Source organism: Magallana gigas, chromosome 2, assembly GCF_963853765.1.
Source record: "Magallana gigas chromosome 2, xbMagGiga1.1, whole genome shotgun sequence".
NCBI lineage: Eukaryota > Metazoa > Mollusca > Bivalvia > Ostreida > Ostreidae > Magallana > Magallana gigas.
The window spans coordinates 983,838-1,000,234 of NC_088854.1; the positions used below are offsets into that span (position 1 = coordinate 983,838).

The window sequence follows — 16,397 nt, forward strand, 5'->3', positions numbered from 1 at the left end:
TATTAAAACAGTATGATACTTCTCTTAATTTGAAAGAAATAAAGCAGTAAACAAGGCTTTTAAGAGCATTTTAATGAACTTATTTTCATGATCAGAAATTTGTAAAAATGACTTCATTGATAAACGCCTTCTTTTCTCAATGCGTTGATTTCTGTTCAATAATTTATTCACCTTTTTATTCATATAGAATAATTTAGGAAAAATTGTATAATTGATTTGTCTATCTAATGTTCATATTAGTATTGATATTTTCTAAGTATATGCCAAAATATGCAGAGAATGAACATAAAAAGAGATTTTAAGGCTCTGCTATAATCTGATAGATAAACTGCTGTTTGAATTAGACCGCGCTACAGATGAGCATTTTTGGCGTCGATTGCTACTACTGTTAAATTCTAAATTTTTCTTCTACAGCTGATGCTGACATTGATTTGCAAATACACAATTTCAACTAAATCAACAGAGCCGTAATTTTTTTTATAGTTTTACAAACTATTCATTTGTTTGGCATCCCGCTTAAAAATAAATCAGCCATGTCATCCAACTAAAATGTATGAAATTTATCTTTTCAAAGTACAATGGCAAATTTCACTGTCAGCCACTATTTCAGACTATTTTTATTTGCAGTATTTTTATTCGTTTTACAATTAATCTATTGATAGAAATATGTGTGTATAAGTGTTATAAAGGGAAAGTTACAGCAATTCCAATTGTAGGGAATATCCAATGAAACACAAAAAAAAGTTACAGAAGTATTTAACACCCCTCTATTTTTTGTAGAAGGAAATTAAGAGGTTGCATTTGCAAGTAGAAAGTATATACTAAAATTGTAGATTACGTAACGTCAACATATAATTGGTATACTGGCATTGTCATCGTAATATTGTTAGAGATATGTCGACAATTTTTTTTAGAAAACATCAACTTTATTTTTCTATTGAATAGATAGCATTTGATATCAATATCAATTTGATATCAATAACATTTGCTATTGTTTTAAGGATGAAAAACAGTAATACTGTATACTTATTTAAACAATATCTTATTCAATATAGTATATTGAATGGGATAAGCAGCAAGCACATCCTATTTTAGCCCTTTCCCTTAAAAGCGAGGGAAATAAATAGTAAAAACAGTACACGTGTATTTTATTGTAGGTATAGTATATTCAATATAATCTTTTTCAAAAAGATGACATCATTTAAATACAGTTACCAACAATATAAAAAGAGGAGAACTTTACATGTAAGAAAAACAGTTTTGGCCTTCGTCAATTGTATGCTTTGGAATTATTAAGAGAACCAAAAAAAAAATGCAAAGTAAAATTAAAAGCTGGTTAAGGAAAAATTGGTAACGAGAAATAAATATATTTACTGGATAAAATGTACATGTCAAATGACGTATTATTGTACCATTTTAGGCACCACGAATGCAGGGACTGATGAAAACTCTAATTGTTAAACAAAAGGTAAAGATAAGTGAACTCTGATGTCATATCTTGTTTGTTTTTATGATCTTACATGCTTTTTAAGACAGCTTGTTAAAATTAACAAAACTTGTTTTTGAGTCAAACGGATGTATATCACAATTTGATTTATTATAACGAAAAATGCAAAATTAACTTTGGTACGATAAACTATCAATTATTTTTTTAAAATTAATAAAGAAACCTTATGATTAAAAGGATGCAAAGTTTATGATTGGGCATGATCACAGTTTTAGTCAAAATCTACTTTTTTCATTTTTAATGTTTACAATTCTTCAGTAAAACATTCATAATAATCAAAAAAATATTTGATTGTCCATCGTCGAAATATATGTGAGCTGCAGATCAAAAATGTTTGAAAACAAAGCTCAGGTGATGTTTTTGTTTACGTTTTGAATTGTTAAGTTTGACACCTATAATTTAATAAGACATATGCTAGAAACAGCTTATTTTTGCTCAAAACTTATAAGGTAAAAAATAAACTTGAAAAAGAGATTTTTTTCGGTATATTGTACCAATGTAACCAAAGATATGGCACAAGCTTTTTTTGCAAATGGTTTATGTAAGGTAAAAAAAGAAGTCAGGCTATTAGCCATCAGTACAAAAAGAAGTAAGTACAAATTGTAAATAGTATAAAGAGAAGTCAGCATGCTTTTTAACAGCATAAAAAGTAGTCAGCATGGTTTGTCAACACTACAAGAATATGTCAGCATGTTTGTCAACACTACAAGAATATGTCAGCATGGTTTGTCAATAAGTCCTTTGAAGTCAGGAAGTCAGCGACAGCGTTGGCAACATCCACCCAATAACTTAAGTTAAATTTACTCTTGGGCTGTATCAATAAATTTCGAATTCCTTAGCCATGAAATCCTTGGAGCTGTGAGCGTGTTTTTTATTTGATCACGATTTGATTTACACTACTTGATGTTTTCAAGCAGAGTAAACGCACAGGAAATAGTATTTGATTCAGTCTGATGCAATTAAAAGATTACTAAAATTATGAATAAACACAGACAGATAGGATTGAATTCATCTTTTTTTATCAAACTTCAAATGAATTCCAAGATATTCCGATAAGACACGTATCCAGAATCAATACCAGATGTTTCTGACATGCTAGGTATATATCTGAGGTCCTAAGCGCGCATTGTTATCCCTCAAAGAAGAGAGACCATTGTTACTCAGGTATCATACACATCACATTTAAGGTATGTTACAGTTTATATTTTACTTTATATATATGTTTCTCATATATTTCATTTGAATCACTCCCATTTCGAAACATCAATTTAAATGGTCTCACTTAACTTATTCATTTGATAGCATTTCACTACAAATTTAGAACTTTTTATATAAATTTTCATAAATCATACACATCTTTCCAAATTGATAATAAAAAATATTGTTTGCAAAATACTACAAATATGTGAAGCAAATGATTGATAAAATTAATTACAACACAATTTTAAGAACAATATTGTCTAATAGTATTTCATTAACCTAAAAGACTAAATAGTCTTAAAGTATGTTCCATTTGAAAAACTTCTTTACAGTTGTACAGTTTTGGTCCATTTTGTCGAAATAAATGCTAGATTAATACATTGAAAACATTATTGACGCTTATTGCTCCGGGGCCATCATTCTTAGACGATATAAGTTTCCCTTTAATCCTACATGTTCCTTTAGTTAATAAGGAAAACCTATATCAAAAGTCAGTTTGAATAAGTTTTATGGCCCCAGAATTTTAACCATTAGAGTAAAAGTCGGATTTGAAATAATTATGTTTGTTAATAAACTTTCTTAAAGAACTCTTCGATATGAGAATAACTAAGTTATCGGAATTTTGAATGAAATCAACAGTGACAATTTCGAATGGAGTGTTTATAATGCGGTCTCTAGTTAGCTAGTTCCTGTTTGATCTGGGTTTTTTCCCCTTTAATTCTTGTTTTTAAGTGAATTTAAAAAAGTACTCTTAATAATGCTTTTTATAGCTATGCATATTTGTAAGGATAAAAAACTAATGTTAAACAGGTGTGTTGATTATACTAAATCAGTTGGAAGCTCGGAGAATATTGCAATGTACAGAATTGAAAATCACATTTTCCATTTCATGTTTATGATTTTTTTTTCATTCAGACACCAAAATGCGGAGCCTCCTCACGTGTTTAATCCTGCTCTATCTATTCTGTAATGGTATGGTGTAATCAATAACTAATTAACAGTTCTAAATGTAAAAAAAACCACACTTTATTGACATTTTATTATTAAGTTAAATAACAAGAATAAGACTCATATATTTTTGTCCTTCTCAATTACCTAATACCTTCTGAATATCATCAATATAAAATGACTTTTTGTCTTAGAGGTTGAAGGACAAGAAATAAGAGCCGGAGAATGTCCAACCCCAGAGGAAGGACTGCGCGGGAAATGTCACTCCGTCTGTAGCCTTGACTCAGATTGCGAAGGGAACCTGAAATGTTGCCCCCATACTTGTAAAAACGGAAAGCCGGTCAGAAAATGTTCCGAGGCCATTCCCGAACTTCATTTTGACCCGTTTAAATAAGGCTGAGTTATAACCAATTTCACATAAAGAAGCGGAGGGATCAGGTGATCAAATTAGGAAAAATTAACTATAAAGTTATCAAATCAAAAGACCCAACCCGTTTGAGTTTCATTAGCATGACTTGTTTTAAGCAAATTTTGCCGTTTTGTGAATTTGAAACAACTTGTGAAATGCGATAATTTCTCTTGTTATTCTGTGAATATATGCTGTATTTGGCAAATAAAATTTTCAGCAGAGTTTAGTTAATTTTCATTTAAAGGCAAAAAACAAAAGACTATGTTTCCCAGAATCAATATTGGATGCATTCCTAATGAACGGAAGTGCAATAAATAATCGTACAAGATGGTGCAGTTTCTTTCAATGTTCGCCCTTGAATTCAAAAGTTGTTGAATTGTATTGATTGATCTATATATAAGTGATATTTACGCATAACCCAGAGGACACAATCACCAAAACTGGTGCGTATGAATATAATCTTTTTTTTTTTTTGTATTTCACGAAAACTATGACCGACTCTCCTCGTGATCTCAATCCAGATCATGAACTTATATCATAATTACGCTAATGCACATATCATTGATGTTATTATTTGCTGACGGTTTAATGAATTCATTTTATTTATATATCATTATACCAAAGGTTTATCAATCAAATAACAATGAAAAACACAATTGTGTATTTAGACTATAAAGCTACGTATATAGCGTGTTGTCAGCATTTTCTCGGCTGTTCCAATGGTTTTTCCGTTTATTGCGCAATGCTCTTAAAAAAGCCCGATATTTTGATAAATATGATAGCGGAAGGAAAGGAAATAAAGGTAACAAAGCGTAAAGATAAGGATTGATCATTTATTTCTTGAGGGATGTGGTCTCATAACTGCAACGGGGTGCACACACAAAATTTTTATAACGTGCTTTCTTGTGTTATTTAATTTGTATGCACACATCGTTGCAGTTATGAGAGGAAATCTTTTAAATACTAATCATATAATACTTATTTGATGACATATTTGTAGAAAAAAGATTATGCACTTTTATTTTGTTCCCAACAGAAAGTATTGGTTTCAACATTATGTCAATTTTTTTTTAAATTCATTAAAAAGAAGAAAAAAAGTTTTCTCTTGGTTTCTCATAGGTGAAAATGTGTCGCCTCCAACGAAATCAATATATAAAATTTGATATGTTAATCAAGTTATAATGAGAATTTTATTATGGGCAATGGCTACGAAAATTGTTTAAAGATTAAAAAAAAAACTACTGAACAATTGGTTTAAAAAACCCCTTTTATTTGCCCTTTTATGACGTCAATATTAACACTATGAACGTAGTTGCAGAAATTATTTATTGATTATTAAGTGTGGGGTATTCTGGAAACAGAAAGCGTCATTTTGTGATTTTTAAAAAAAATCTTTTACGCATGGAAAGATATGATATGACGGAAACTGTACCTTTCACTTTTATTTTTTGTAGTGTTGTATTTTAAGTCAGTAAGATTTATTTCATTCTTGTAATCAGTATACATTATGATGTAAGTAAGAGTTACCCATTCTTAAATGGTCTGCTTTTTGTCGCTTCAGTTTCCAGGACTGCGTTTTGAATAAGTATTATGACTTACGATCCGATTTATTAATGTTATCCGTTTATAAGTCGGCAAAGTTTTAAACCAAACTTTTATTCATTAAGCTATATAATAAGAAAGATACGATTTTGTAAACAAAAATGTATTTGCATTGATGATCGTTGAAGAAACTGGAATGATTTTGTCATTACAGTTTTTTTAAAACGCAACCGAGTGGTCAAGTGGGTCCAAGCCCCCCCCCCCCCCCCCCCCCCATCCGACTCCGCTCTAGATACGATTATACTTGTATATCAATATCCATGTCAACTTATTAATTAGGGTAAGATTCGAAATCTGAAGATCAGGTTGGTGTGATCATACCAAAATAAGCCTCCCCTTTGGCAAATATTCAATGTTTATACTTTTATCACATTTTATTAGTAATAATGTTCTTTGTTTTTAAAACATTTTTAACAGTTGATAAATCTGTCAATGTCAGTGTATATGGGTTATCTAGAAGTCGATTTAGACCAATATTGCGTAATCCTCTGTGTCCATTGATTATTTCAAACTAAAATGGACTTTGTAAATCCTTTATTTCTTTAAATGAAATGACTATGGAAAATGTGGAACTATGTGCTATCCATTTTATACCCAGATCAACATATACATATATTATGTTGATACAGGTTTTACTGGTAAATATATTATTACGATTAGCACACTCAATTCTTTATTACAATGTAAAGGAAAAAAAAAACAACAAAAGATATAAACTATTTAATAAATCAAATTCAAGTTTATGGCATCTTGAAAAAAGAAGTATAAAGATATTGAACGACATTGAACAATTTACGAAACATAAATGTTATTCTAAATTTGAACTGCCTGAAAGTAAAAGACATATAGCACTGAGAGGAGAAAAGTTCCCCGGTGTGACACTAAGGTGTAAGGTCAGCCCAGTGTGTCAGATCAATGTCGTCCTGAATGTCTGCACAGTCCACCTCAGGCAAACTGAAAATTGGAAATAAATGATTTGTGAATCATTTTACAATTATTGAATTTACCTGTAATTTGTCAAGGTAAATTTTCTTAAGGATTACAAAGCTAAGTTTGGTATGATTTTTGGTTACAACAATGTTTTTGCAATTGAGCCACCCATGTAACAATTTTAGGTCCACATTTTCTTGTTGCTTCAAATTAGCATTTAAACTTTATTACAAAAAAATTGATTCTTTGCTCATATCAAATATTTCATAATGTCGAATCATTGCGAAATGTTGTCAACATCTCAACATCCCTTGAATGAACTAACCCGTGAATGAAAACGTTCTTCTGTATCTTCCCAATGTTCATATTTCTACAGATGACTTGAGCAAGAGTGGTATTCTTGATCTGGTCAATTTGGGAAAGACGAAAGCCTGCGTAAGGTTCATTGTTTTCGTAGTAAAAGCGGTCTCCAACCTTCAGCGCTTTGAACTGCAGTCCAATGATACAGGCCAGCGTTGGTCCCACTAAAGCGCCATCTAATGGCGTCTCGGAGACAGCGCCCGTAAACAAATCAATGTCATTGACATGACTGAAACAAGTAAACAAAATAAACCTGTTAAGATTTAATGTAGATGTTCTTTAAAATTGGATAGAACCACTATACATATAGTAATTCATGAAAATGTCAGAAATGTACTCACTACCTGACTTCACAATCATACGTTTAAAGTGTGATTTGCCTAACAATCAAATTAATTTATTCATAAAATGAAAAAGTAACTGACAATAATTTTCTTTTGATATGATTTACTTACAGGCGTATTCTAAAAAACCAATGACTCACTCGTAAGTTTCCGCCAGGAGTTCGCGGACATCTTGGGTGTGGTCCACAAGGCCGGAGAATTTCTTGGTGGTGTACAGGTTACACATCTTCCTGTAGCTCATGTAGGGAGGGATGGCATGATCCCGCCCCCTGTTGATGTTGATGGAGATCAGGTCTGACCCTGTACCGGGACCAATCTCAAACAAATGGTTCAGTACTTCCTCTGACTTTAACCTAAAAGATCTCATCTTATCACTCAAGTTTCTAGGTAATTCAGAAAAGAACTTATAAAGAATAGAAAGGACCTGACATCTCTTTTTTGACGATCAAAAACGAGGAGGTTAAACCGTTAACAAACATGAAAAACTTATTTAAAAAGAAACTGAAGTATTATATGAATGTCAAATAACAATGTTCCAAAAAGAAATAAAAAAAATGTCATTGAAAAATTTACCTGTCAACACTTTGGGACCGCTCAAGGTAGAGGCCACGAATGGTTTGCTCGATTCCTTCCCTTTGATACAGATGGTCCGGAATATTGAAGATATCCCTTAAACGGTCCCGGTGGTAGTCACCCGAGGCCGGCTGAAATCCGACGAAATCGTTGATCATGCTGTGTCCAAACCGGAAAGCAGCAGCGAAGAATCCCTGGCGGATTGTAGGGTTAACGCATGCGTCGTATCCCTCGAAAAAGGAACCTTTGGGGAGGGGTCTGAGTTGAAACTGGTCCATGATGTCATCACCGAGAATCAGTGGCAGGTACTCTGTGTATGTGATGTGTTGGAACATGGCGCCCACTATTTTTCTGGCTTCCTGGAAGAGCCTTTCATCGTCCCAATTAGGATACAGCTCCGCCAGCTTTCTGGCGAGTCTGTTGTGTTCACGAAGCCAGAGCGTGTGCTGAGCAATAAGTGGAGCCTGTTGATTTACTCGACCATCGCCTTAAAAAAAGACACCGTCTTCACAATAATTGTAAGGAACATAATTAGTATTTTACATATAGGGAAATCTTATGAAAAGTCTTTAAATTTAAAACACATTGGTATATATAAGCAATAAGATGAAATCTGAATATATATCTGCAAATATGCAACAATGTGCAGAATGTCTAGCAATTGAGGGATAATTACCAGAGTGGAAACATTTGAAGGTTGTTTCGCGACATCCGTCCTCCGGTTCGTCTGTGGGAGGCATCAACTCACCTTCGCCGTGGGGGTGGTCTTGCGTTGTCAGTAAACCTGAAATAACACGGGATAAGCTTTACTAAAATTCTTTAAAATTGTTGTAAAATAACAAGGGAATACAAAATAGTTTTTGCTGACCATAGCCATTTGTCATTGGTGTTTGACTGTCTTTATTCTGATATCATTACAATTATCATCTCCAGCACTAATTATCATTATTTATTTCAGCTCTCTCACTTTTTAAGCTTCTATCCAAAACTGATGGCGTTTTGATATTGACACCGTTAAACAGCAGACTAGTATTAAAATAAAACTCCTAATCTTATTCCTTCTCTATTCCACTCTGTATTCTTATGAAAAAGAAAGAGAAATATAAGGTTCAGAGACAAATTTGGTCTCTCGTCACTTGTTTACGTCTGACAAGAGAAAGGTTGATCTACAATTCCAGTAGGAGAGTTAATGCTAAGCGATAGTCTCACCACCGATAAATGTTCTTAAATCCGGGTAATCTTCTTCGTTTGATCCGTAAAACGACGAGCCGTCGATGTACATAGTGTACTCTGTGATGGTCTGACGAACCTCTGTAAGCAGGTAACCATTTAAACACGTAAACATGTAAACAAAAAGCATGAACACATGTGTACTGTAAACAATACATATGTAAACAATAAAGTCTAAACATTGAACATGTAAACAATAAACCTGAAATATGAACGATGTCAGTCTTCAATATATTCAAAAATCATCATGGTGTATGCAATAATAAAATTCTTACCCTTCAAATATCTGTAACACTTTTTTTTAAAAATTGGTTGTTAGAATATAAAACATTAACAAATCTAAAAGCATGTCAAACACACAGACAACAAATTTCAGAAGTACTTTTAAGATTCATTGTAACGAATATAATTTCTTTTTTTTTAATAGCTAGCATATGTTACATTGGAACATTACCGAAGTTGTAAAAATCTAAAGCCATTTTTAAATTAATAAATACTAACTGAAATTGCAATTTAAGTCGGGAGATGCTTCAGAGCGAGAGAAATTCAAACAGCGTACTCCAAAGGGGCCGTAAAATGGGTCATTGCCCCTTATTCTTAATCTCATGATACAGTTGGGGTCATTTCTGTGGATACCACAGCAGTCCAGATCTTCTCCGTCGGGTGCTGGTAAAACATCAAAATAGAAAAATATTAACAGTAAACGTTCTCAGAATTAGACACGTATAGCATCCTTACAATTTATTTCTCATTGATTTGGATCAAATCAAATTTGAGAGTGAAAAAGAAAGACTACTCACTTTCAGATTTTACGTTTTCTTGAAGATCGTGACTCAACATTTGTCCAAAGAACATCAAATAATGGGTAAACCTTTTCAGTTCATGGCGCGGACGACTCTTGTCGTGTACCTTCAACCTAATTTCCCTGGGCTCCGGGAGAGGTCGAAACTTACCTCTACTCCTCGGAGCACCCATGCCTTGAATATAAAGGTATATTCTTTAGGCACTTTAATCATTTTCAGAGAACTGTTTCTTGCAATGAAGAATAGCGGTTGTTCTTTTAAACAAACGATTCCATGGTACACTGACTGTACATAATCGATAAACAATAAAATCAATAATTTTTGTAATTTTCAACCATAAACATAGTTTAGATAATGTAAGTAGCTCACCGTCCTCATAGACCGAGCAGAGGAACCGGATGAGCGGCGTTTCCGCCATTCCCCAGTAAGGATGAGCAATGTTATTACAGCTCCCATTAATAGTTCTGAATTTTGAGGTGTAATCGCAAGAAAGCCTCCTCGCAAAATCACAATCTTCATCGTCATCTTCTTCTTCCTCTACCTCCTCAGCCTCACGACGTCTGTTTTTACTGATATAGAAGGATTAGTTATTAGGTTAGTTTTCACATCTCAACAATAATCATAAGATAGGTATTATCTTGTACATCTCATTTTATAGTGGGATTATATCTGACTTCTCATCCTATAATGCAAGTATATCCGACTTCTTATTTGATATGGGGATTATATCTGATTTTACATTTAACTTGTTAATCTATTTTTAAAATCAAAAAATTAATATCAGACCATATATATCCAGACGCTGGGAAGCTTTAAAGGCACAGTTCTAAAGTTAAAGGATAATTGGATTCCATAACGAATTAAATGCTTGAATTCAGTTGGCGTCTTCTAATAGTTATTGGTGCGGTGTTTGTATTGGTGCTGTGTTTGTATTTTAAAGTAAATTTTCTGACCAGGAGTAAATATCGACGTTGTGACGCTATCGTAAGAAGCTTTATCCACTATCTTTGATAAGCCATTTCTACTAACCTTTGCAACCATCTTCGTCGTGATTGGTAGTGAATCCTGCCCTGAACTGGATCGTCATTATAACACCTACAGTTAAAGGTTGCAGGAATTTTCAGTAGAACTTCTTGGTCAGGCTCGGGCAACCTTGAACGTCTCCTGAAGTGAGGACTTGGTTTTCCCGAGACGACAGAACTGTACCCATGCTTATTAGGTGAATGTGGGCCGTACCCTTGTCTTTGTGAAAAACGTTCCGGGTTTAATGAATGTTCGATGTTTGTATTCAAAACCAATTCAATGTTCAAATTGGAGTATGCAGATGATGCAACAAACAGGAAAAACAACCTGAGAGTAGGAAAACAACACATTTTTATTTTTGTTGAATAATTTTTATTTAAGAAAATTCAAAATCTAGATATTAAAAATATCGGTGTGGTATTATAGAAATGTTTAATGCCTGAGCAGTCAATAGACAAGAATATCTTTTCCCTGCATGGTGCACAGAACATTTCAGTTTGTTGTATCGCCCTTGAGCTGTTATGCGCACCATGAGAAACATCCTCTGGTCTAATGACTGCTTTGGCGTTCAATATTTTTGTTTATTTTCTAATTCCATTTTTAATATTTAGTGTTCACAACTTGTTTTCATATCATTGTGCATTAAATTCATTATAAATTAATACCTATTGGTGATCTAAATGATCAATTTCAAAAATAATAGTAAAACAAACATATTTGGTTCTTTTGGCTTTGTATCAATTAAATTAAGTTACTTTAACAGAAAAATCAAACTTTTGTTTACCACTAGCGTCAGAGCAATGTTACCCATATATTCAAATGACAGTTCGTGTTTTTATCGGAATATGTTGCCAATCAAATAGATCGCAGTATATTGACCGATGGTCAAATACACAGGTTTTAATTGATAAAATAAATACACATACAGAGTAGACGAAAACATTAAGTTTCTTTTAAAGCAAAATCCTTTTTCGTTAGGTAATATTTATTTTAATTGCATACAATGTAGCACATTATTGCCATTCAAATGTTCTGTTTGGTCTTTTCCGCACACAAAGTTATGAATTGTATTCGTGTCTACTTTTGCAGGCATATCAAATTCTGTTTTTTTTAGCGATACCTTCTTAATATGTGTGGGTTTTTTAAAATGATATCAAATATTACCTTCACTCCTACGGAATCAGAAAAAAATTACAGTTAAGCTTTCAGAAATTTCAAATAATTAGGACGTTTTTTCTAAAATTAAAAGGAAACACGATATTAATATCAATAAATTGTTTACAAACGTTGGGATCATTTGGCTAGATAATTCAAACTCTAATATAGTTTATATACAAAACAGTGCCATAGGATAATAATAGATAAAAAAAAACTAAGGTACTGTGATGAAGCTTACCCCGTCATGACTCCTAGTCCCCTTGACTGGTACATGTTGATGGTTGGACCTGCAACCCCTATCTAACATGGAGGGTCGTGAATCCACGTTTTTAAATCATGTATCAGATAATTGATGACCCTAAAACAATTCATTTGGAGATGTAAATGAGGCCTCCTTCTTATTGATTTTTGGTCACGTGATTGACTGTATTAGCTGATTGTTTTGGACTGATTAGGGCTCAAATCCAACGAAAACAAGTCATTCTTATGCACTGTTTTGATATTAAATTATATACGTGTTATATAAATGAAAGGTAGAACAGGTCATTATTTCAATAAACTTTGTTATAAGAAACCTTATTTTATTCAAAGAAACCAAAACAATAAATACTGCGCCTGATAATTATGCCAGTGCCAAGGTGGCATTTTTAAATACCCGTCTTAGACAGCTAACAGAAAGAGTTTGTAACCACCTAATTGCATTAGTTAATATTGTATCACACAAGTTAGGTGAGATATTTACCATAAAAATGTAAAATTTTATAACACTTTAAGAAAACAGCCGATTTAAATCAAATTCCTACTAGAAATACTTTCCTCAAATCTTCATAAAACATTAGTATTACTCAGACGATGTCTGTTACATTTATCTTGGTATTGGTCATCTATTACCAATAGCTGTTCATCTGTGACGTCACAAAAATTGGAAAATTCCCGCAATTTTGCAAATAATTGAAAATATTGCAATTTTCCTTCATATTTTGCCTTAGATAGTATAGAGCACAGGTCTGCTCAAGTACGATTTTTACATATATGGTTGGTCTAAAAATTAAACAAAACATAATTCAAAATTGTAGGTGAGCAAGCATGAGCTCGATGTTTCTAAGTCAAAAATTGTTGCAAACACCCATTTTTGCGCTAAAACAGTATTTTGTCAAAATTAGACAATCATCATGACGTCATATATAATTATAACGACACTGGAGTGACCAATCCTTTACATACTTATTTTTGATACGATTTCAACTATTTCGACCTATTTTTAAAGCTCTCTATGGAATTTTAATTTTGGGGACAAGAAATACATAATACTGCACTTTATTCTTTGTACTCTAAAGGCAATGGTCTATCATTTGGTATACATGGAATTTCACAAAACTCCATCTTAAGCAGGTGAAAAAGCCACCTTGGCACTGGCATAATTATCAAGCACAGTGTTTACCTATATGTGCGTAGCGTGGGGCAATAACCCGTACTAGCGTCCTACTTTTGGTGGCGTAGTAATACGCCATCAATTTTCAGTTCTTTACTTTGCACTGCATATGCAAGAAGTACTTAACTCCAGATGAAGGAAAAAATAATAAAAAATTTGTCTGATTGGAAATCGTGTTTGTTTCCCTAATATTGGTCCAATCTGATTTGTTTCCCTAATATTGTACAAAAATTTAAAAACTGATAAAAATAAGACGTCTTGTGCATGTAGTCATGCGCTGATCACGCCGTGAATAGGACGTCAAAGCTCTCTGCACGTTATAACGTCTTAGATCCGCAGAAAAGACTCAATGGATGTCAGGATGCAATGAAATCTTTTACTTGTTAAAATTTTAAATACAATTTAACATTTTTCTGAATTTTTCTTGTGACCTTACGGCGATTCCATGAATTTTACAATGCATGAACACGCTCTGGGACCTCAATTTGGTGTGTGTCTGAATATACACGTAGGTACAAATAGTTGTCACTGATTTGTTTTGAAATACGAATATTTTCTTAATTCTTAAATCAGAACCATGGCTACTGATTCCTATAACCTTTAAATAATCACAATTAATGAAAACGCAAATATGTATATATTAGCTGCAGGAATATGTGTATTATAAGCGTTAACCCTTACTGAGCGTCCTCTGATCGATCACTTAGATTTAATCTTACTCCAGGGTTCCTATCGGTCAGAATAATCTAAGATATTTTAGTCCAATCAGATTAAGTCAAATTTCTTTCAACGGCAAATCAATATAACAAGGTCCTGCAGGTTTTTTTTTCTAGCATACTTAAAGTATGCTCAATCAAAAAAAAAAATAAGCTGACCTATTAAAAGGACACAATGGAAACTAAAAATGGCGAAAATCCAAACTTTATATTTCTGTTAAAGTCTCTCCATTATTGATAAACAAAAATGAATTGATTCAGCATTGCATTTGATCATATTGAATGCGTGCTGAGTCTTAAAAAAATATGCTGGCCTTTGGTCCGGTATACTAAATAATCATATTTGAGGTGTGCTAATTAGGACAAAATATGCTGATCTTAAAAAATGACAATGAATAGGTAGACGTTCAGATTTGATCATTCTTTTTAAAAGAATCTTCAATGTAAAAAAAAAATATTCAGCAACCCTACTATACAATTCATCAATCAATGTAAATAATAAAGTTTTTGGAAATTATAACATTTTGTGATATAGAAAATGTGTTTATCAATTTTCATTTAAAAAGGACAAGCTCAAAACAAACCGTCTGATTTTTGGGAAATATTTCATATCACTTTTTCAATCGTAATGGGTTCAACCATACTTCCTATACATTTATCTTAAATCAGATAATGGCCATAAAAATACCTTTAAAAAACCATTGAATAAATCAATTAAGTTAACATCCGTCGTGCTCCGATGGATCTTTTGATGACTTACTCTTATCCTGAGATAGTGAGTTATCTTGTTTGCTAATATAAAAGGATAATGAAAATGATACAATAATATCATAGAACTAGAGCAAAGAAACAAAGGGCTTTTTGTTGTTATGAAAAGTAAAAATTTGCAGTTCCGGCTGGAAGGATTCTGAAATCAGTAGCGAAATTAAGAAAAAAATCCGAATGATTCTTGGTTTGACTTTACAAATACGAATTAATCTCAGGACGAATTAAAGGGACTTGGACACGATTTGAGATCAACAATTTTATTTTTATTTTTTATGTATAAAATGGTCTACTGGTGCATTTTAAATGATTGACTAAAAAATTGAATGTTAAAGTCAAGTTACAAGCGAGATACAGAGTTAAGAACTGTTTGATATGTAAACAAAGCTCGAGTCTTATAGCTGTTTACAAAAAATGTAATGTAGAGAATAACCATATCTTAGACAAAATGGCATGTAAAAACAATTTAAACTTATTCAATATCTTCATAAATACTATTATCAACAAAAGAAAAGTACATTTGATTGAAACTCACACCAATACAACACAAATGTAAAAAATGACAATATTCGAGCTTTGTTTACAAAACAAAGAACTATGAACTCTGTATCTTGCTTATAACTTGATATTTGACTTTCAAATTTTGACATAGCATTATAAACTTCTTTATTTATCAGTATAAACATTGAAAATGGAAAAATAAAATTTGAAAATTTTATGTGTAATCGTGTCCAAGTCTCTTTAACAAAAATTCAACGATTATAAGAACGAGTTCACATAAGAAATCCTGATAATATCAAATAAGTCCAATCAATATCAGATTTTTTTTGTAACGAATTTAAATAAGTTTGAAAATTTTACTATTCTGAACAATGACCACGTGAATAAAAAAAAATCAAGAAAAATCTATTCCTAAATCTCGATTTTTAAACCTCATGGTTCCATTTTAAAACGGATTTTAGATTTTATCCTGGTTTAGCCTGGTTGCTCAGTTAGATAACAAAGCTGCTATAATTGATTATTTTTTCTTTAGTAAAGATTTATAATAAAATGACTATAGAGTCCTCCTACACCTTAATTGAAAGGGCCAGCCCTTCGGATAAAAAGTCTTGTAAAGATAAACATGTCTTTGTTCGACAAGTGTTCAGAAATTGTTAACCGTTCAATAGATATCTGAACAAGAGTGTATCGGGGCTGACTCTTTCACAACTAAACAGGGCTCAATATGGTTCAATATACAGCAAAGGTTCTTTTTCAGCTAATTTTTTTCTATCTACTGATTAGTTTTGAAGATAAAAAAGAGGTATTAGCATTTTTCACATGCAGTTTAGATCTAAACTTGGAAAATTCAAATTGTAAACTTAAACCTAACACGAATTTTGTTTACATAACAAAGC

At 32.3% G+C, this 16,397-nt stretch overlaps 1 protein-coding gene and 1 long non-coding RNA gene across 2 annotated transcripts; one reads left to right on the forward strand and one right to left on the reverse strand.

Annotated features, from left to right (window-relative positions):
• The first annotated feature begins 2,604 nt into the window (after window positions 1-2,604).
• On the forward strand, window positions 2,605-4,286 carry LOC105336608 (uncharacterized). Its single transcript, XR_901488.4, has 3 exons — window positions 2,605-2,694; window positions 3,623-3,679; window positions 3,850-4,286. It is a non-coding gene; the product is annotated as an uncharacterized lncRNA (long non-coding RNA).
• A 2,084-nt stretch (window positions 4,287-6,370) lies between these two features.
• Window positions 6,371-12,468, reverse strand: LOC117681158 (chorion peroxidase). The gene is made up of 11 exons (XM_034444465.2): window positions 12,326-12,468; window positions 10,936-11,256; window positions 10,276-10,475; window positions 9,904-10,080; window positions 9,605-9,769; window positions 9,083-9,184; window positions 8,550-8,657; window positions 7,874-8,360; window positions 7,441-7,653; window positions 6,922-7,185; window positions 6,371-6,620 (listed from the first exon to the last, which is right to left on the reverse strand). The coding sequence occupies exons 1-11, from the start codon at window positions 12,358-12,360 to the stop codon at window positions 6,548-6,550; spliced, it is 2,145 nt and encodes a 714-aa protein (XP_034300356.2). The 5' UTR covers window positions 12,361-12,468; the 3' UTR covers window positions 6,371-6,547.
• Window positions 12,469-16,397: the final 3,929 nt, after the last annotated feature.